Source organism: Mustela lutreola, chromosome 17 (assembly GCF_030435805.1).
Source record: "Mustela lutreola isolate mMusLut2 chromosome 17, mMusLut2.pri, whole genome shotgun sequence".
Classification (NCBI taxonomy): domain Eukaryota; kingdom Metazoa; phylum Chordata; class Mammalia; order Carnivora; family Mustelidae; genus Mustela; species Mustela lutreola.
The window spans coordinates 40,021,379-40,041,033 of NC_081306.1; the positions used below are offsets into that span (position 1 = coordinate 40,021,379).

Below are 19,655 nucleotides of genomic sequence, written 5' to 3' on the forward strand. Positions count from 1 at the left end.
GCACCGATGCCCCGAGAGGAAGCGGGCCCTGCGCAGGCGGGAGCACGTCCAGATGCTGTGGCTCGGGGCCAGCACGGGAGCGAAGGGCGTGGAGGGCTGGCAGGGGCCCCGGCCTGGGAGAGGGGCCTCAGAGCTGGGCTCGGCCAGATTTGGGGGTGCGGGGCCTGCACAACAGTCGGGGGAGGAGGGCAGCCGTGTGGTGCACGGGGGCTGGGGGAAGACCCCGAGACGGACCAGCCTCCGTAACCCTGTGTTCTCCCGCCCTTTCCAGACCTTAGAGTCTTCCATCCAGGGCCTCCGGATAATGTGAAGCTGAGTGAGCCTCCCAGATCCAGCATGACAAACTGACAGACTGACAAACTGACACATGCGCTGACACAGCCCCGCCGTGTGCATGGTGGTGAGGAGAGCCAGCCGCAAGGAAACACTGAAGACACGTTCGCGCAAATACCGTGTGTGTGTTTTTGTTTGACTATAATCGGTGACAGTGTTGGTTTTTTAAAAGCAGCAGTGATACGGGGTTATTTTGTTTTTGTTTTTGCTATTTCATTCCATTCTTGACCAAAGCTTCTCTTTAAGTAGTTTATTATGGAAAATTGTCACACTAACTTAAAGGAGAGGGTGGGAGATACGTCAATTGTCGCCTCAACAGTTAAATAAAAGTACTGAATGTGGTTTTCGTTTTGTTTCCTTCCGCTACTTCTGCTAGAAAGATAGGGACTAAAAAAAATTTCTGTTAGCAAAATAGGTTTTAGGGTAAACTCTGGGATTCTGGGTTTCTGAAACCCAGGCACCCTGTACCACCTCTGAGAAAACAGCCTTTCCTGAATGCTGCCTTCCAGCCTCGCAGCGCGGCCTCTGCGCCGGGGTGTGCTCGAGGCAGCAGGAAGGGCCACCCCGGTGCCCGGAGAGGGACGTGTTAGCTTACCGTTTCCGTTAGACATTACTGGGCCCAAACTAAGTTGTTCTCACCAAAGTTTGATGTTCCGAGGCTGAGAATCTTGAGAGGTACAAATGTAAATAATTAGCAAAGGAAATAAACACAGAGTAGCCTTGAGCACAGCCATATTCCTGATCTCTCTGGCCCAGGAGAAGGGGAGCAGTCGAGGCCCCCCACCAAGAGTTCTTGCCTTTGCGTGAGAAAGAATTCAAGAAACAAGCCATTTAGAGACCAGATGAAGTGTACGACTAGAAGAGTGCACAGTTAAGTTGACAGAGTAGCAGTCGCTCTTCCCAGACGGAGTGGCCCTGACCCCCGTCCACCACCGCCGTTTTACCTCTAACAAGGGGTTTGATAAGTTTTTAAAAATTAGCTGCTTGTACAGGGAGGGGCTCACTCTTTAACTTTGGGTTTATCATTTCCATCGGGCGGTTTTCCCGTTGCCTAGGGTTACAGAATTACCCACAGGGGGCAGTGGTGAGAGGGTCCAAACTCTGTGGCTCTTACTGCTAGAGGGACAGGGATCTTGTGGCTTTTTATGCCCTGCTGACTTTAGGTTAAGACCTAAACCCAAAATGACTTGACTTTAATCAACTTGCCTCCGGAGCCTCCCCTGCCTCCTGCCTCACTGTGATTCGAAGACAGCCCCGGTTTTAGGACACCGGTAACCGTGCTTCTCAGAGCACATCATGATGTATTCTCGAGTGATTTTATCCTTCTGGTGTCTCACGGGGAGCGTTACTTTCCTCCAGGAGAGAATCTCAGCAGCCTGGTGGGCCTGCCTCCCGTTTGCTGGAGCCTCTTCTCGGGATCCCAATGACAGGAACTCCTTTGTGTGTGTGTGTGTTTGCCCCCCGGGCATCTGCGAGGCTGTTCTCACCTAAACAGGATTTAGCTCAAAATTTCTTTTTTGTTTCATTAAGTCACATGGTTTGGCCAGGAAGCCCAGAGGTTTTTAGAGAGAGGCTGTATTCCATGAAAGCAACAATGGCAACAAAGAAAAGTTTCCAACTTTGCCTCCAAGGACTTAGCCAGAATTTGTTTGTTTTTTTTTTTTTTTTTAACTTGGGTCATTTCTCACCCATCCACCTGGAAACCCACCGTGCTTCTGGGCCCGGGTCCACAATAACTATCAATCTGGGGGGGCCTCTGGGTGACTGCCAAAGCCCTTTGATTCAAGGCTTTGGGCTTTGACGTCAGGTTATAGTTCTGCCAAGCTGTATGACCTTGGGCGATCTAGGTAACGGCTGAGCCTCCATATCGTCAGCTGTAAAATAGCAGTAGAGATGGGATCAGTAGAGGCATCTGGGTGGCTCAGTGGGTTAAGCGCCTACCTTCAGCTCAGGTCATGATCCCAGGGTCCTGGGATTGAGCGGAATTGGGCTCCCTAAAAGGGAGTCTGCTTCTCCCTCTCCCCTACCCCGTCCCTCCCCTCACAGCTTGTGCTTTCTCTCTCTCTCTCTTGCCTTCTCTTTCTCAAATAAAATCTTAAAAAAAACAAACAGGATTAGTAATTTCAGCTAATAAGTAAAGCCGAAATTCACTTTCAGGCTTGGCACTGGCCCTTTTACAGGCCCCGGAGACCCTTAATAACAGTGTGAAGCAGTGTCTAAAGGATCTTGCTAACCCCCCCCCCCAAAAAAAAAAACTCCAGTAGTTCTTTCCAGAATATTCTGAGAGAGAAAGGCTGAGTTCAGCTTCTGAATCCAGATTGATTGCTTCGACGACTCTTCAGTTTGGCTCAATGGCCATCAGTCGAGTGGTTTACAGCTCCCACGTGTGCCCTAACTCCGGAGGCAGTGGTGTAGAGGACCAGGGTTTCCCTCGGTGCCTGCAGTGTGCCCAAGCCGTGAGCTACCCCGTGTGGACTCAGGTCCCATGTAGATCAGTTACCTGAATTATAAGGTTATTTCTTTATACATGTATAATTTAAATACTGGGTGCAGTAGGTAGAGTAATGTCCCCCCAAAGATGACCATGTCCTAATCCCAGAACTGTGAACTTGGCCGATGTAATTAAGTTAAAGTTATCCAGGTGGGCCCGATGTGGTCCCAGGGATCTTTATGAGGGAGACAGGCAGGTGAGTCAGATGCGGCCATGGGACCAAAAAAGGCTGGCGGCCTCTGGCCACCGAGAAAGACAAGGAAACAAGCTCTCCCCTGGAGCCTCCGGCAGGAACGCCACACTGCCCACCGAGGCCAGAGACTTTGACCTCCAGAAACGTAAGCGAATACCTTTGTGTTGCTTGCAGCTGTCCTGTTTGTGGCAAGTTGCTAAAGCAGCAATAGGAAGCTAATACCTACACGATCGATTCAGGAAAAGGAAGGAAACACGTTCTAGAACGTTTTTCAAGTTGAGGGTCAGAGCCCATTCGTGGTTGCAAAAATCCATTTCGTATGTCATGACTGGCATTCGAAAAACAAAAGAACATTTGGCGTGGCAGTGAACGCGCCACAATACCTCGGTTTCAGATACACGTGGGGGTGTGTCTGGGTTCACGATATCCGGCACTGTGGGTCGTGATCAGAGAAAGTTGGAAAGGGGCGCCTGGGTGGCTCAGTCGGTTAAGTGTCTGCCTTCGGCTCAGGTCATGATCCCAGGGACCTGGGGTCAAGTCCCACATCGGGAGGAGGTGGGGGGGGATTCAGGTTCTCTCTCTCCCTCCCGCTCCCCCTGCTTGTGCTCTCTCTCACTCTGAAAAAAAAAAAAAAAAAGAAAAAAGTGGGATAGCCACCACCTTTCCGTCATTCACCGGGGGGCGGGGTGGGAGGGTTGCCCGGGTGCCCAGAAGGGTGCTGTAGCCACACCTTTGATGCACCACCTGAGTATAGCTCCTGGACCAGGCACCGAGGTACACAACTGATAGGTGTCAACTACTCCCAACAACCCTACAGGGTTGTTTGGAACTGTCACTGCCACATTTTAAAGATGACAAAACAAGTCCGTGGGGGGGGGGGTGGAAGGGGGGTGCTGGCTGGCTGAGTCAGTGGAGTAAGTGACTTGATCTTGGGATTGCGGAGTTCGAGCCCCACCCAAGGTGGAGAGGGCCCCAGTGGTAACCGCTAAGCACGCCCCCTGCTGGGCGAGGGCGGGGAGTGGAGACCCCTGGTGAGCAAGCCCAGGCGAGTCCTGTGGGGACACTTCCAACTATACCTTGGGGGGTTTGGTTGTAGTGTCCGATCAGACTGGCACAAAACCCTGTGGCTTGGAAGGGGGTGTGCAACAGGGGCACCAGGATAGGAGATGCTAAGTGAGCTCTGGGCCTCCTGGGCTTTGTCCACCGCACAAGCAGGTATGGCCTGGGAGAGGAGACATAGGGGTTTCTCCTCTTCCTCCTCACGGGGATCAGGTGGCAGTCCCTTGCTCTCAGCGACAGAGAATCATGGTCCCCTTGTTGCGGGGCGGGGGGCACAAGCTGAAACAGAAGGGGATCAGACTGGGTGTTTCAGGAAAGGTTTTCCTCCCCCCTCTCCCCCACTGCAGGGGCCCGCCCACCGCGTCCAGAGTCCAGATGTCTGGAGCGTGGCTGCCCTCTTGTGACCAGGAGGCAGCAAGGCCAGTGCCGCCAGGAGGTAGGAACTGAAAGCCAGAAAGAACCTGGAGGACCTGAGGAGATCGCACCAGCCCCCAGGGACTGCCCTCCTCCAACTCCGCCCACCCCGAAGAAGAGTCAGCCTGGGGGTGTCGCCGCCTTCCTCGGAAACCTGAGAAGGGGGAGGGCAGCATCTTCCCCCCAGGGCCGGGGGTGGCAGCAGTTTCCTGGAAGAAATGAGCTCTTTGAGTTGTTCCAGAACCCGGAGTGAAATCCTTCCAACCCCGGGTTCCCCTCACTCAAGGAGTCGCTTCACTTCAGGCTTGGAGAACTGTGTGCCCCCCTCAGGACCCCTGCCAGGGCTTCCCGGTGTGAGGCGGTCTTCCCTCAACCACCAGGCCTGCGAGGTGCTTCCCAGGAGTCAGACTCGCTAACGGGGCCCGAGATGGAGCGCGGTCACAGTGCTTTGCCTGAAGCTCATTTCTCCCACACCTGCACTCCCGCAACAGGTGCCGCGGAGCCTCGTGAACGCAGGTGCGCAGCAGGGCAAATACCAACAGTTTACACGCTCGGTTTTCACGGGGAGGGAGGGAATCCTCAGGTGTTCGGATTTGTCCGGATGCTTTTAGCGATGGGTAGCAAAATCTCCAGCCTCCTGAATAGGTAGCATCCTTGGCTCGTTGGCAGCAGCAGGTTGGGCTGGAGCCCACCAGTCAGACTTTGACTCGGGTGCGGGTCAGTTCTCTGGGCTTTTCTCCACGGCGAGATGGGAGGGCTGGTGACAGCCCCGCAGTGTCTCCTCCAGCCGGGAAGGCTGGTAGTCCCGCAAACCGTAGCTGAGGCTTCTCCCCGGAGACTCGATCGTGGAAGAGCTCCCGTGTTCGCACACATGTCCTCCTCCCCACCCCCCCCCACCCCCCGGAGGCAGAATCCAGTGTGACCGGCGCTAGGACAGGAGCGCAGGTCGGGGCTGGGAGTCCCGCGGACACCTCCAGTGGGGGGCAGGGGTTGTGGGCAAAGAGCTAAGAGACACGTCCTGCGTTAGAAACCGAAGTTGGCCAGGAGGGGACAGGGTGTTTGGAAAAGGGTTCCAGGCCGGAAGAACATGTGTCACGGCCCCGAGAGCTGTCAGGGTGGGAGTTTGGCAAGACCCGCACCGCACCTGCCGCCGGCCGCCTGCGGCTGACCCTGGGCGAGGGGACTCCCCGGGAGGGGCCTGGCCGGCTGACCCTGGGCGAGGGGACTCCCCGGGAGGGGCCTGGCACAGCGGGGTCTTCACCAGGGTCTCCCCCATCTCCCCGCCCCCTGGCCACGTCTCCGCTGATGAGGCAGAGGCTAAGGACGGAAAGACTCGCAAATTCACGTGGTTGCCACGCCAGCCGGCAACTTAACCGCGAGAAGCGGACGGCCGCGGAAGCCAAGAGCAAGGAGCCCTCCCTGAGAGAGGGAGCTGGGCCAGCCAGGGTCGCCGCAGGACGCCCGCGGACAGCCCTGCCCCGGGCGCATTTTGCAGTACGGGCGGGGTGGGGGTGGGAGGGGTTGCGGCGGCAGGGGCCGGCGGCCCCGCCTCGCCTTCCTGCCCGCCGCGGGTTCCGGGCCTGCACTTTTTGCGCCCTGTGGGCATCAGCGCCCCGAGGAAGGATGGAGAGGGCGCTCTCTCCGCGGTGGGCACGTGTGCTCTCCGCCCAGCTGCCGCTCCGGCTGTGCGCCTCCCTGAGCCTCAGTTTCCCCACCCGTTAAGTTGCGAGGGGCGGTCGCGGAGGGTTTCTGGGCGCCTGGGCGCCGCGCAGCCCCCACCCCGGATGGGTGGGCGGGGCCTGGGATCCGGCGGCCGCCACCCTGGTCGCCGCCCCCGTCCCCGCGGGGCTGAGGCTGGGAGGCCCCGCCCCCCGCCCACGAGGAAGTGGCTGCGGCGCGGCGCGGGGCCCAGAGCCGGTTCGGCGCGTCGACTGCCCAGAGTCCGCGGCCGGGGCGCCGGGAGGTGAGGGGCTTGGGGACCCCCGGAGGGGAAGGGGCGCCCCCGGGAGAGGGGGCGGGGAGTTGCATGCAGGTGAGGAGGGTGCCGGGCGTCCGCAGACATAGGGGCGCGGGGAGGGGGTGCCCGGGTTGAAGGGGCACAGGGCTGGGGGCTTGCCAGGTGTGTGGGTCCGCCTGGAGGTGAGGGGACCTCGGGATGGCGGGCCGGTTCCGGGGTGCGGGCCCCCTCCAGGCGAGGGAAATTCAGGGCTCCCTGCTCCCCGGTGCCCTCGGGGCGGCCCCGGCCCCCGTGGTGCCGCCCCGGCCTCCTCCTCCCTGCCCTTGCCTCTACCCCGCTGTCTGTCCCCCCGCTGTTTCGGGCCGCGAGGGCTCCACGCCCAGTCACTTCCCCTCCATCCTCCAGCCTTCCGGGTTGCTCGGGCCGGGAAATGAGCTGGCGCCCCCGCCCACCTTGCCCCTCCCGCCTCCCCTCCCCCGCGCCACCTCCCCGGGCCCCCCCGCGCACCCCTCCGCCCCTGGGGCCCGGGTTCGCGGTCCTCACCCGGAGGGGTTCCCGAACGCCGAGCGGAGCGGCCCCTCCTTGGCCCGCGGGGAAAGCAGCGGGGCCCGCCCAGGGCGGTGACAGTAACCCTGAAAAGACTAGCGGGAAGCCCCGGAACCAGCCTAGCGTAGGGACCGAGCAGGAGGCGCTCCCGGGGTTCTTCCAGACTCTCTCCGGACTCCCCACGCCTGACAGGCAGTGCTGCCCAGTGGTTAAGGGCCTCTGGGACCGGGGTAAGAGTGCCAGCTTCCTCACTGGCCCATGACCTTAGCAAGCCATCTAACGTCCCTGGGCCTCAACCTTTCTCATCTGTAAAATGGGGCATCCTGAGGCTTATATGGAATAATGGGTGGAAGGCGCTTGGCAACGTGCCTGGCACAGGGTACAGAGGTGTGCTCCTAACTGTTGCCACTACCATCCACATTAATCAAAGTGTCTGGATGATGTTAACCTCTGAGATTTGGGGTCAGAATCTCAAAACTGGGCCATGTGGGAGCTGTGTGGCTTGGAGCAAATCTTGGCTTTTTGTCTGAGTCTGTTCCCTTATGTACAAAATGAAGGTTAAAACAAACAAACACAAAACTACTTAACTTAGTCTTGCTTTCAGGGGTAAAAGAGAATGTATGTCCAAGCCTTGGCTAAAAATACCCGGCATTTAAAGATGCCAGTAAAGGTAGTTTGTGTGTGTCTTTGTGTGTAATCCACTACCTCCTTTTGGATAGTTAAATGGTATCCCAACATGTTAGTGTCACAGTTTACTCTTGCCATATTTGTAGTCATCTGGATTTTTCCACACTTCCATCATTCTAAAGGGGGTTATTATGAACATGTTTGCTTAAAAAAAAAAAAAAAAAAAAAGTCAGTGGTTATTTTCTTGGCACCAAAATGAATTTATGCCACCAAAGAGTGTTAATTTTTAAGTTCCTGTTCATATTATTCTGTTTGTTCCAACACAGCTGTTGAATTGTTATCGTATTGCTCTCAGAAAGGCTAAACAAATTAGTAACAAATGAGTTTCTCCACAACTCTGCCAACATTGTGTTTTATGTGTTTTTGGATTTTGTTTTGTTTGGATTGCTTTATTAATAAGTTTTATGGTGCCTTTCTAGGACTGTTTTCATTTTTATTTCTTGACTTGATTTTTGCCTCGTTTGTAAGACTTCAGGAGCAGACCTGGGGAGGAGGGATTAGCTGGTTTATGTGGGGTGGCAAGGGCTACTCCATATACATAGGAAGTTGAGTAACTGCTTAGCACGTGTGCAAAATGGCTTGCTGGCAGCTCCCTGGAGCGCCTGAGCTGGGTGTGGACTTCCCTGAGTGCCTGTAGGGCCAAGATCCTGCTCCAGACTGCTCTTTCCTGGCTTAGCCTCAGATACAGCCAAACCTCTGGCTTCAGAGAAGACTGACCAAGCTTCTCTGAAAGCAATGAAAAACCTTACAGCCAGTACCTTGTTCACCGCAGCCTTTCCTGATCCAGATGTGAAGGAAGAATTGGCTGAGGCATCCAGCCAGTATGGAGAGAGGCAGAATTTGCCCCCAGCACTGTAAGGAGGGAGCACTAAGCCAGGCTTTTCCTGGCTTGCTCTGCTTTGGAGGGGAGCTGAGTTCTTCCTAAATGCTCAGAGACAACCTTCTAGAGTTCAGGTTTCCAAGCTTTGCTAATCATTGACCCTAATCAGGAAGAAGAAGAAGAAGAAAAAAAAAAAAAAAAAAAAACTGAGCACATACTCCCCAGTAAATATTTAAAAACTGCGTACATATGCCACTGAGATAATAAAGCCTATTTCTTATAGCCCATCCCCTAAAGGAAAGGATGGATTCATTCAACCACATTTAAGAAATATCATCGAGCACCTGTTATGTGTGCCAGGCACTCTAGTTGGTGCTGGGGATACATAGGTGGACAGAGCACATACCCTACCCCTGGGGAGCTTACCTCCCTATCCCAGTGTCTGGTCTCTGGCAACCCCTGCAGGGAAACCCACACCCTACTTTGGAGACCCAAACCCCCTCCCAGACTTCAGGCCACCCTTCCCCGCGCTGCCCCAGCTCTGGGTGATGTCCCGCCCATTCATACTGAGCATTCACTGTGTGCTGGAAGGATGCCAGGGAAGGGCTACCGGGGAACACGGAGATCCTGGCTTGAGGCTGGCAAGGGGAGGCAGGCCGAGGAAACTCAGCATTTGGCCCACACTCCCCCAGCCTCTGTAGGGTAATGAGGCACAGATCCCACCACATGGATTCCTAGTCCCAACACGGTACCCAGAGCGCCTTCCTCCCTTTGTCCCCAGAAGTCCAGTGGGCCCCGGGTGCTGGCTCACAGGGCTGCAGTGTTAAGTGGCCGGGCGGGCGGGGCACGGCGGGGCAGGGGGGGGGGATCCGGAGGCCATGACTTCAGTCTGCCTTTGTCTCCCTCTTGAGCCATTGCTTAGGTATTGTGTTGTCAACACACTTGGGCAAAGCAACTCTAATTGCATACCCTTTTCGGGGGACTGGCTGGCGGTGGGTGCTAGCCCCCTCCCCCACCCACAGAAGTTTCCTGGGAACGATGAAGTCAGAGTTGTGCGGGAGGGTGGCTGGGCGTGAAGGCTGCCTCCCTGCGTCTGACCACACCGGGAACAATCCAGTGATTCTCCTCTAGGAGGATGTAGCCCTGAGGCAACAGTGGCCAGAGAAGCTACTCCCCTCTCTGGGTTACCACTTCCTCATTGCTGACTTGGGGGTTGGGAGTCATTGCTGAGGCAATGCTTTAGTTTTAGTTGCTTTGCAGAAATTATGAAAAAGTTATGAAAAGGGGAAGATGCACCTCTTCTCTCCCACCCCCTTCCCCTGTAAATACCCCAAGTCCCTTTAAGGTGTTAGTTAATGCAGCGTACTAGGAGTATTTCTGTCTGAATTCATTCTAAAGTGTGATTGGCTGATAGATGTGGTCTGAGCCTCCCCTCATCACCCTGCCTGTCCCACTGTGCCTGTGGCCGTCTTTATCAGCCCCTTCCTCTCCCACTTGAGGACCTTTGGGTTCTAAGGAACAATGGTCAGGGCTCCCCAAGTCCTCTTGCCTGTGTTACTAGTATGGGGGCTGCTGTCTTCAGCAGACCCAACCTCTCCATCCAAACAGCCTGGAACTCTGGAACATCACACTAGACAGACTTTTTAGAGCCTGGCCCCCAGGTCTAGTTAGATACTCTTGCCCAAGACCCAACAAGAAGCAGAGACACCCGGCCACACAGTCTGGGCCCACACAGCTGGGAAGTTAATTCTGCAGACAAGCTATGGGCCCAGAGACCCTCAGGGGTGTAGCCACGGGGCTTCTTCCTTCTGGGCCAGTGGGGCTGAAGGGTTGGGGGGATGTGGTTGGCCTTCACAGCACTGGCAGGAGCCCGGCCAGGGTGTGGAAGTGGGCCTCTGGCCTTCTCTCTGCCCCGCTGGTGACCTTGGAAAATAAGGGTGGGCAGATTAGCACGGATAGCCCTGGTCCTCGCACTTCGTAGTCTTGTCGTCTGTGGTGGGGATGGTGACGAAGTGCTCCAGCCAAGCTGGGTGCCTGTGCTGCCCTGGCCAGTGGCACCGGAAGTGCTGGGGGAAGTCCCCATCAGGCCTGCTGACCTGAGCTGAGGGACCTGAAGTGCCGCTTCCGGGAACCTTTGTCTTCCACAGAGAGGCCTTATAAGGAGAGGCTGGGGAAGCGGCCGCGGTGGGAGCCGTGTGCTTGTGTGTGCGCGTGCAAGGCTGGACACATGGGAGCGTGCAGGGGCAGTGTGCTTGTGTGCAAGGCTGAACGTGGAGAATGTGGGGGCAGTGTGGTTGTGTGCGTGTGCAAGACGACACGTGGGAACATGCGGGAGCAGTGTGCTTGTGTGCCTGTGCAAAGCTGAACAGGTGGGAGCATGTGGGAGCAGTGTGCTTGTGTGTGTGCGTGCAAGGCTGAACTCGTGAGAGCAGTGTGTGTGTGTGTGCACAGCTGAACACATGGGAGCATGCAGGGCAGTGTGCTTGTGTGCGCTTGCAAGGCTGAACACGAGACCGGTGTGTGCATGAACACAGTAACACAGAGCAGTGTGCTTGTGCACGTGTATGAGGCTGAACACGCGCGTGTGTGTGTGGCCTGAGCCTGGGCTGCAGCTGTGTCCGCTTTCTCTGCCTCAGCAGTATCAATCAAGGACCCACTTGGTGCCCTTGGTGCTCCAGGCACATCCCTGTCCTGTACCTGCACATGTGTCTTTGTACCCCTGAGACCTGGGCTGCCCCAGGAACCTTCCAGAGCTTCCTGCTATAAATAAAAACAGGTTTTGGATCTGGGGTGGGCAGGAGGAGCAGGGCCCACAAGACGGTGAGCTGGGGGTCAGGAAGCCAGGCCCAGCAGGATAGGTGGGGCCGCCTGGGGCAGGCTGGTCCCTGAGCCCTGGATTTCTCGGGGGACAGTGGGCTACATGCAGCCAGTTCTTGGGGCTGGACCCCTAGTCCACGCTGTGCCTCAGCAGAGCCTCATGTAAGCGGCCGTTCTCCTGAGGGGCCAGGGAGGTGCCCAGTAAGTTTCCTGGGGTGTTCGGGGCTCAAGCCCGGGGCTGGGGAGAAGCCATCCGTTAGCCTAGTCCATGAGCTGCAAACCTGCCAACCGGTTCCTGGTGATACCTGCCAGGTGTGAGGGTGGATAGTTTCCCCCTCGCTGAACCTCAGCCTCTCCGTCTGTCCTCTGGGGCTGTGGCATCTGAGCACTAAAGTCAAGAACACTTGTGTGTGTGGGGGGATGGGTGAACTAGGGGAAGGCGACTAAGGGCACACTCGTCTTGATGAGTGCGGAGTACCAAGCAGAATTGAGTCACTAGGCTGTGCACCAGAAGCTAATGTAGCACTGTGCTATAATCCTGGAATGAAAAAAAGAGAGAGAGAGATGCCTGGACTGCTTAGAGCTGGCAAGGGAGGAGCATTCTGGATCTGTTGGGTAGTTGGGGGAGGGTTGCTTTTTTCTAAGATTTTAAGACCTCTCTACACCCACCACGGGGCTTGAACACACCACCCCAAGTTCAAGAGTCGCATGCTCTACTGACTGAGCCAGCCAGACGCCCCCATAGTTTAACTTTTTAATAAAGAACTTCCTCTCCTGGGCACTAGTGACCGTATACAGTCGTGTTCATCCCGTACTTAGGGAGCTTAGGCCCTGGGGAGAGCACTGTGGACAAGACCAGTGAGCGCTGTGTGCCTCCAGCGCCGCTGTCCCAGCTGGGGGGAGCCGCAGGTGCAGCGAATGAGTGCAGAGTGACAGAGGGTCAGTGGTGATCCTCTGCGGTGGGGGGAGTCTTCCCTCCGGGAAATAGGGAGCCCCGGGGTAGGCTGAGGTGGCGGCCTTGGACACAGACCTGAAGAGCAGCCGTGCGGGCTTGGCAGGCAGGTGCACAGTCAGGGGAGCTCTGGGGGCCTGGGGAACAGCCAGTGCAAAGGCCTGAGCCCCGTGGGCCCTGGGATCAGCCGCTGAGTCGGGGAGACAGACGCCCACACGGGTGGGTTGTGGCTGGGTGTTCCCCCGCGGGAGGGGCGTCTCGTGAACACCCGAATGTGTGCCAGGCATGGCTTAATGTCGTCTTTTACCTGTCAACCCCTCTGGGGGCAGGATTCCTGTTCCCACAGGGCAGATGGGGACACTGAGGTTCGGAGGGGTGAGCAGTACGTCAGTCACGGGCGGCAAGTAGGGGAGAGCACGGGTTTGAGGAAGTCAAGTTCACCTGGGGTCTTTCCAGTTGAGTAGGACTTGGCCAAATGGAACAGGGTGGGCAGAGCTGGGCGGGGAGGGGATGGTGGGGGCAAGGAACTGCCCCTCCCCCACTCGTGGGTATCCCACCCCGCTTCAGGCTCAGGGCAATTTCAGCGGCACGGGAGGAAGGAGTCTGTGTGTCTGTGTGTCGGTCCGTGCCCTCACCTGCAGGCCCCTGCAGACCAGCTTCCTGCCCTCCCCCGTGAAATCCAGAGCTCTGGGTGTGGGAGGCGCCTGCTGTGGGCTGGGCACCGCTCTCATTTCATCCTCACTCCCTCCTTTTAAAAACATTTTATTTTAAATTTATTTAATTTGAGAGCAAGACCATGAGTGGGGAGGGGGCGAGTGGTGGAGGGAGAGGGACAAGCAGACCCTTCACTGAGCAGGCAGCCCGATGCGGGCTCGATCCCCAGCCTGAGGTCGTGACCTGAGCAGAAGGCAGATGCTTCATGGACTGAGCCACCCAGGCGCCCCTCGCTCCATCCTTCTGAGGGGGATGCCCTCTGTCCTGGAGGAAACTGAGGCACAGATGATGAGGGACACCTGACCTGAAACAGGGTTAGCACACCCCGCTCAAGGGAAGACCAGGCTGGCCCCTGCTGCCCTCCCACTAGGTTGGCTGGGGCCCGTTCTGGGGTCAGAGGCGGGGATTGACGGGGGTCCCTTCCTCTCTCGGGTGCAGGAGCTAAGCAGCCATGGCGTACCACAGCTTCCTGGTGGAGCCCATCAGCTGCCACGCCTGGAACAAGGACCGCACCCGTGAGCGCCGCCGCCACAGGATGACGGGGGGAGGGGGGAGCGGGGGGGCCCCCCAGAGTGCCGATGGGCAGTACAGCAGCTGGGCGCCCTAGACTGTGGTCTCTGAGGGTTGGCTGTGCCCTTCCTTCACCTCTGGTCCCAAGGATGTAAGAGGGGTTGGACGAGTTCTGGCCACACACAGGGGCAGCTGGCGAGGGTGGCCGTGAGGGGGTGGAGGGGAGACGGCGGCCCCATGCTGGGCCAGGCCCTGCTGCAGATGCCACTGGGGCTCCCAGGCTGGGCTGAGAAATGAAGATGGCTTGGAGAGAAACACACAGGACGAGGGAAAGCCCTGGGAGGCAGAGGCGCTGGCTTAGAAAAGGCGGCCAGGGAGGTCTTTGGGGGGAGGTGAAGGAGACCTGGCAGCAGGAGCCTGGCACTGTCCAGAGCAGCAAGGATCTCAGGGCTGGAGATGGGGAGCAGAGAGCAGTGGCGGGAGGGGAAGTCACGAGATTGCCGTGGGGGTGCCTGTGGGTAGTGGGTGAGGGGAAGGATGGCTAGTCCCAGGGGAGGGGTCGCAAGGTGCTTCAGGGAGCCCTGCACAAAAGCAGAGGGATGAAGGGTGTTCCTGGGAGAGGGTCTTGAGGAAATGGGGAACCTGGGCACTCACACCTCCTCCTCCCTACCCCCACCCATCTTTCCTACAGAGATTGCCATCTGCCCCAACAACCACGAGGTGCACATCTATGAGAAGAGCGGGGCCAAGTGGGTCAAGGTGCACGAGCTCAAGGAGCACAATGGGCAGGTGACAGGTACGGCAGGCTGACTCCGAAAAGGAGATGGGATGGGGAGGTCCAGCCAGTCATCCTATCCTGTCAGGTAGCATAGTTTGGGTTGCAAGTAACACAACCCTAATTCAAACTGGCTCAAGTTATAAAGGGATCATGTTGGCTCACATTACTGAAAAACTAAAGAGGTTTCTGGGCTTCAGGAAAGGCTTGATCCAGCATCTCAGTTCAACATAGCCAAGGACCCATTTCTTTTCTGTCTCTTGGCTTTCCAGCATGTTTGGTAATATTTTGGAGAGCGGTAACACTCTCAGTATTAGCTCTAGTGGCACCCCCTGGAGCAGCTTGTATCCACATTGTGGCCTCTAAGCCCCTCCTACATGGATGCCAGGGAGCCCTTCTGCTTGGATGACTTTAGCCTGGTTTCTCACCGTCTCACAGGCATCGACTGGGCCCCTGAGAGTAACCGCATCGTGACCTGCGGCACAGACCGCAATGCCTACGTGTGGACGCTGAAGGGCCACACGTGGAAGCCCACACTCGTCATCCTGCGGATCAACCGTGCTGCTCGCTGTGTGCGCTGGGCGCCCCAGGAGAACAAGTTTGCCGTGGGTAGTGGCTCCCGTGTCATCTCTATCTGCTATTTTGAGCAGGAAAATGACTGGTAGGTGCCGGGGCAGGGGCAGGGTGGGTTGGAAGGGACCCTGGGGCTGCAGACCTAATGGTGGCAGGACTAGTGTCCCAGAGAGCACTGGACAGGCTTCAGGAGCCCTGTTCGCATGACCCTGGGGAAGTATGTCCTCTCTGGACCTTGTAGTTGAGGCGACAGGCACTTGCACAATTCTGTCTCATTACTAAGGGCACAGATCACCCCAGGACCCCTTCTGTGGGCATTGCTTAAAGCCACGCACACTCGCTTGCATGGACTCCCTGACAGCCCCCTGGACTGGGCTTCTGTTGTCCCCGTTTTTCAGACGAGCGAAGTAAGGTCCTGCGCTCAGGTCACTCGTCTGAGACGTCCAGCCTGTCGTGCTCCAGGGCCACTTCATCTTTTCCCCTGGGTCCCTGAGGGCAGAAGCTAGGCTGGAGTCGGGGAGACCGGAGATCGAAGTCCGCCCTGGCCAGTTAGCCGCTACATGACTGAGCCTGCCCCAGGCTTGCTGTGAGGTTTCAGTTAGGCCGCCAGGGATAGAGTTCCCAGCTGGAGGGGCCCCACACCCCACTGGCCTGATCCGGGCCTCTCCCTTCGGAGAAACTGGGGGTTCTGCAGGTCCCTGGGAATGTGGAGTCCCTGGGGTACTGGGGACTTGGGTGCTGAGACTGCCGGTCCCCCTCCCCTCCCCTCTGCCTGTCCGTGTTTGCAGGTGGGTTTGCAAGCACATCAAGAAGCCCATTCGCTCCACGGTGCTCAGCCTGGACTGGCACCCCAACAACGTGCTGCTGGCCGCGGGCTCCTGTGACTTCAAGTGCAGGCAAGCAGGGGCCTCCCCGATACCAGCACAGGAACCGGGGTGGAGGGAGCCCCGCGCCCTGCCTTCCAGACCCACTCTGCCACCAGCAAGGGGACCTGGGGCCTCGGTCCAGCATCTGTGAGGTTTCGGCGGGGCTGCCGCTGGGTCCTGTCTCCAGCCCTCAGAGAGTGTTGGCAGGTTGCAGCCCTGGCTACCGCTTCACGTTAGCAAGGTCACTTTCCCAGGCCCTCCTCTCCTTCAGTTAGTTTCCTTGTCTTCCATCCCAAGGACAGTGAGTGGGGGGACCTGTCTCACACTGGCATCCATGACCGGGCTTAGACCAATCTGCCTCATCATCGCGGGCCTGGAATGCAGCGTCCCCAGGTTGCCACTGGCTCTTTGTGCTTGTGGGCGTAGCACCCGGGAGCCTGCCGAGCCATGGCTCCCAGCTCCAGACAGGTGGCCTGGGTCTCTGCCTGGGAAAGGCTGCGGCAGGCCCCAGGGGCTCCTCTGGAGGCCCTGGCCAGGAGAGGGTGACATCCCACTGAGGCTCTGTTGGTGGGTGGGGAGCTGATCTGCCCAGTGCCCCTGTGCTGGCCCTGGGACAGAGCGAGGACATCAGCACGTGGGAAAGTGGTGTACTGGGTAGAGCTGGTGGGGAAGGCGGCCGGCCTGATTTAAGGTGCAGAGCAGGGGCGCCTGGGTGGCTCAGTGGGTTAAGCCTCTGCTTTCGGCTCAGGTCATGATCTCAGCGTCCTGGGATTGAGCCCCACATTGGGAATCTCTGCTCAGCAGGGAGCCTAGTCCCCACCCCGCCACCTGCCTGCCTTCCTACTTGTGATCTCTATCAAATAACTAAAATCTTAAAAAAAAAAAAAAAAAAAGTGTGGAGCAGGGAGGAGGGGGGGCATTCTAGGGGCTGGCTGTAGAGTGGAGGCACCTGCATGATGGGGACCCAGACACCCCCCGGGGCCGTGTCAGCTGTGCAGAGTCAGGCCTCAGAGGAGGGCCCAGGAGTGCCCAGGACATTGACTGCACCAGGAGGGCCCTGAAGCCCACACTCGTCCGAGTGAAGATGCAGGTCACAAAAAGCCGGCGCTGGTGCCCACCAGCTCCCAGCTGGGCACTCTGGCCTCCCCAGGCCCCTCCCGGACCCCCTCGGTCACCACGGCCTCTCCTGGTCTCTCCTGGCAGGATCTTCTCGGCCTACATCAAGGAGGTGGAGGAACGGCCAGCACCCACCCCATGGGGCTCCAAGATGCCCTTCGGGGAGCTGATGTTTGAGTCCAGCAGTAGCTGCGGCTGGGTGCACGGCGTCTGCTTTTCCGCCAGCGGCAGCCGCGTGGCCTGGGTCAGCCACGACAGCACCGTGTGCCTGGCTGACGCCGACAAGAAAATGGCGTAAGTACAGGACCCCAGGGTCAGGGGGCAACCAAGACCCAGAGCAGGAGGGGCTGGAGCGACTGACCTCTCTCTCTCTCTCTCTCAGAGTCGCGACTCTGGCCTCTGAAACGCTGCCGCTGCTGGCCCTGACCTTCATCACAGACAACAGTCTGGTGGCAGCGGTGAGGCAGGGAGGGGGGCAGAGAGGGGGCGGTGCCGGTTAGACCTGCTCCCCACTGGTCTCCCCCCACCTTCTCTTCCTCCTGGGGCAGAACGGGCTGCGTCTGCTCCAACAAGGCCCCGGTGGCAGCGCTTGCCGCAGTGCAGGTGTTGGGGGGCCCTGCTCAGTGCCGGGGAGCTGCGTCTCCCTCATGTGCCCCAGCTGCCACGGAGGAGGATGGGGAGGCAGAATCACGCGCGGGAGCCTGCGCTTTCTGCTTACATCGTCCGGGCCGGGGCGGGGGCGGGGGCGCACAGACGTCCCTCCCGCGCATCCAGAGGGCGCCGCTCTCCTCCCCCTGCCCACCCTCCTGACCCCACTTCCCCCGGTAGCAAACACACTCAGAGTCCCAGACGGGGGTCACCCTGCTTTGCCTCCAGAAGCGTGCAGCATGGGGTATCGTCCCAGAGCGGGTGTAACCGGCTGGGCAGGACGTAACTTCCCTGAGCTTCCAGGGGAAGGAGGCTGCCCCCAGCTGCTCCCCCCGACACCAGCACCTGGTCCCTTTCCGTATGCCCCGGGTATCGGGCCTGGTCTCCACACTGTTTCCGGGTGCGTAAGATGGGTGCTGTGCCCGCCCCGGCCACACTCCCAGGACATCCCCTCCCTGTCACAGGGCCACGACTGCTTCCCGGTGCTGTTTACCTACGATGGCACCACAGGGACTCTGAGCTTCGGCGGGCGGCTAGACGTGCCCAAGCAGAGCTCGCAGCGTGGCCTGACGGCCCGAGAGCGCTTCCAGAACCTGGACAAAAAGGCGAGCTCAGACGGCAGCGTGGCCTCCGGTGCTGGCCTGGACTCGCTGCACAAGAACAGCGTGAGGTGAGGGCGGGACCAACCTTGACTCCCCCCGCAGCAGTGTGTGTGTGTGTGGGGGGTCCTGACTTGGGCAGCGGGGCGACCTCTGGGTGGCACAAAAACAGCATTAGGTGAGGGCAGCACAGGCGCTGTGCTCGGCGTTTTTAGGACATGGTGGTGTGGGGACTATCCCAGTTCTCGGGGGCAACCAGACCCATGGGCCAGAGCCGTGGCTGAGCCAGTCCTGCGGCCGCCTCCCTGAGCAGCGAGGCAGGATGACGCAGGAGAAACTGTCCCCAACGCCCCAGTCCTGCCAGCCCCAGGTGTCCGTCCACCCACGGCCAAGCAAGGACAAGTACAAGGGAACTTCCTAACCAGCCCCCCCGCCAGGTGGACCCCCGTGGCCATCCCCTCCAGTGTCCTTTTCGGACCCAACGCCTGAGCCCGGCTTTCAGGACTCGTTGGAACGACCCTGTGGGTCCTCCCAGCCCCTGGTTTTGCCTTCCCCCGATCCTGCTACAAGCCTGTCACTCTGGACATTCCCCACACAATGTGGGATTCGTGCCCTGCCTGGCCTCCGCACGTCTGGTTCCATGTGCCTGGGCTTCCCTCCCGCTCCTTCAAGCAGACTCGGGAGCCCCGTCCTCTGCGGCTCTCCGCGGGGTGCTCCCCGGGCTCTCCGTGGGGCACGCCCCACCTGCACAGCCCCGCACTTCTCACCCGAGTTGGCAGGCCTGAATGAAGGGTGGGAGCTCCCGGAGGCGGGGGGCTCCCGTCCAGCAGAGGGCTCCGGCTGGGACCCATCAAGCTCTCCTCTATACAGCCAGATCTCGGTGCTCAGCGGGGGGAAGGCCAAGTGCTCCCAGTTCTGCACCACGGGAATGGATGGCGGCATGAGCATCTGGGACGTGAAGGTGAGTCCTAGCCCACCCTGGCCCTTCCTCCTGGATCCCTCCAGGAGGAAGGCACTTGCTTGAACTGAAGGTGGTGGGAGATGAGGGGCACCCCCTGGGGCACCTCCCTTTCGGGCCGAGACTCCAATCCAGGTCTGCCTGACTCCAAAGGCCGGGTTCTCCGTCCTTCGGCAGGTTGGGGCTGGGCTGGCTAGGGCCCAGGTCCCTAGGGGTGGGGGGTGTGTGGGACAGCTGCAAACCAGACTGTCTCTTCTGCTGTCTCCTTCCAGAGCCTGGAATCAGCCTTGAAGGACCTCAAGATCAAATGACCTGTGACGCAGAGCTTGCCCTCTTCCCAGCTGCTGGGGGAGGGGTCAGGGAGGCTAAGGGTCGCTTTGCTGAATTTTTCGAGGGTAGCAGTTTGGGTTCCCCTGGGGACTGCTCCAGGCGGAGGGGAGGGGGGGGGGGAAGCTTTTCTTAACTATTGAAGGAACATGTGCCTTTTTCTTATAAAGAGATGCTTTCATTTATTGTTAAAAATGTTCTCAAAGCACTGTGCTGGTCATAAACTGCTTCAACAACATGACGTAATAAAAAAGCAGTCTCAGAGCTGCTCTCCTGTGTTTGGAAGAAGGGCATGTTCGC

General features: G+C 58.5%; 2 protein-coding genes across 2 annotated transcripts in view; both read left to right on the top strand.

Moving 5' to 3' along the window:
• ARPC1A (actin related protein 2/3 complex subunit 1A) overlaps positions 1–675 on the top strand; it is a 30,379-nt gene extending 29,704 nt beyond the window's left edge. Inside the window, exon 10 of the mRNA XM_059153991.1 lies at positions 272–675. Within this exon, the coding sequence (XP_059009974.1) occupies positions 272–310 (39 nt within the window). The 3' untranslated portion in view covers positions 311–675. The remainder of the gene's footprint in view (positions 1–271) is intronic.
• Positions 676–6,307: 5,632 nt separating this feature from the next.
• On the top strand, positions 6,308–19,619 carry ARPC1B (actin related protein 2/3 complex subunit 1B). Its single transcript, XM_059153990.1, has 10 exons — positions 6,308–6,453; positions 13,422–13,498; positions 14,185–14,289; positions 14,707–14,929; positions 15,630–15,737; positions 16,911–17,117; positions 17,206–17,281; positions 17,936–18,141; positions 18,941–19,031; positions 19,301–19,619. The coding sequence occupies exons 2-10, from the start codon at positions 13,435–13,437 to the stop codon at positions 19,337–19,339; spliced, it is 1,119 nt and encodes a 372-aa protein (XP_059009973.1). The 5' UTR covers positions 6,308–6,453; positions 13,422–13,434; the 3' UTR covers positions 19,340–19,619.
• Positions 19,620–19,655: the final 36 nt, after the last annotated feature.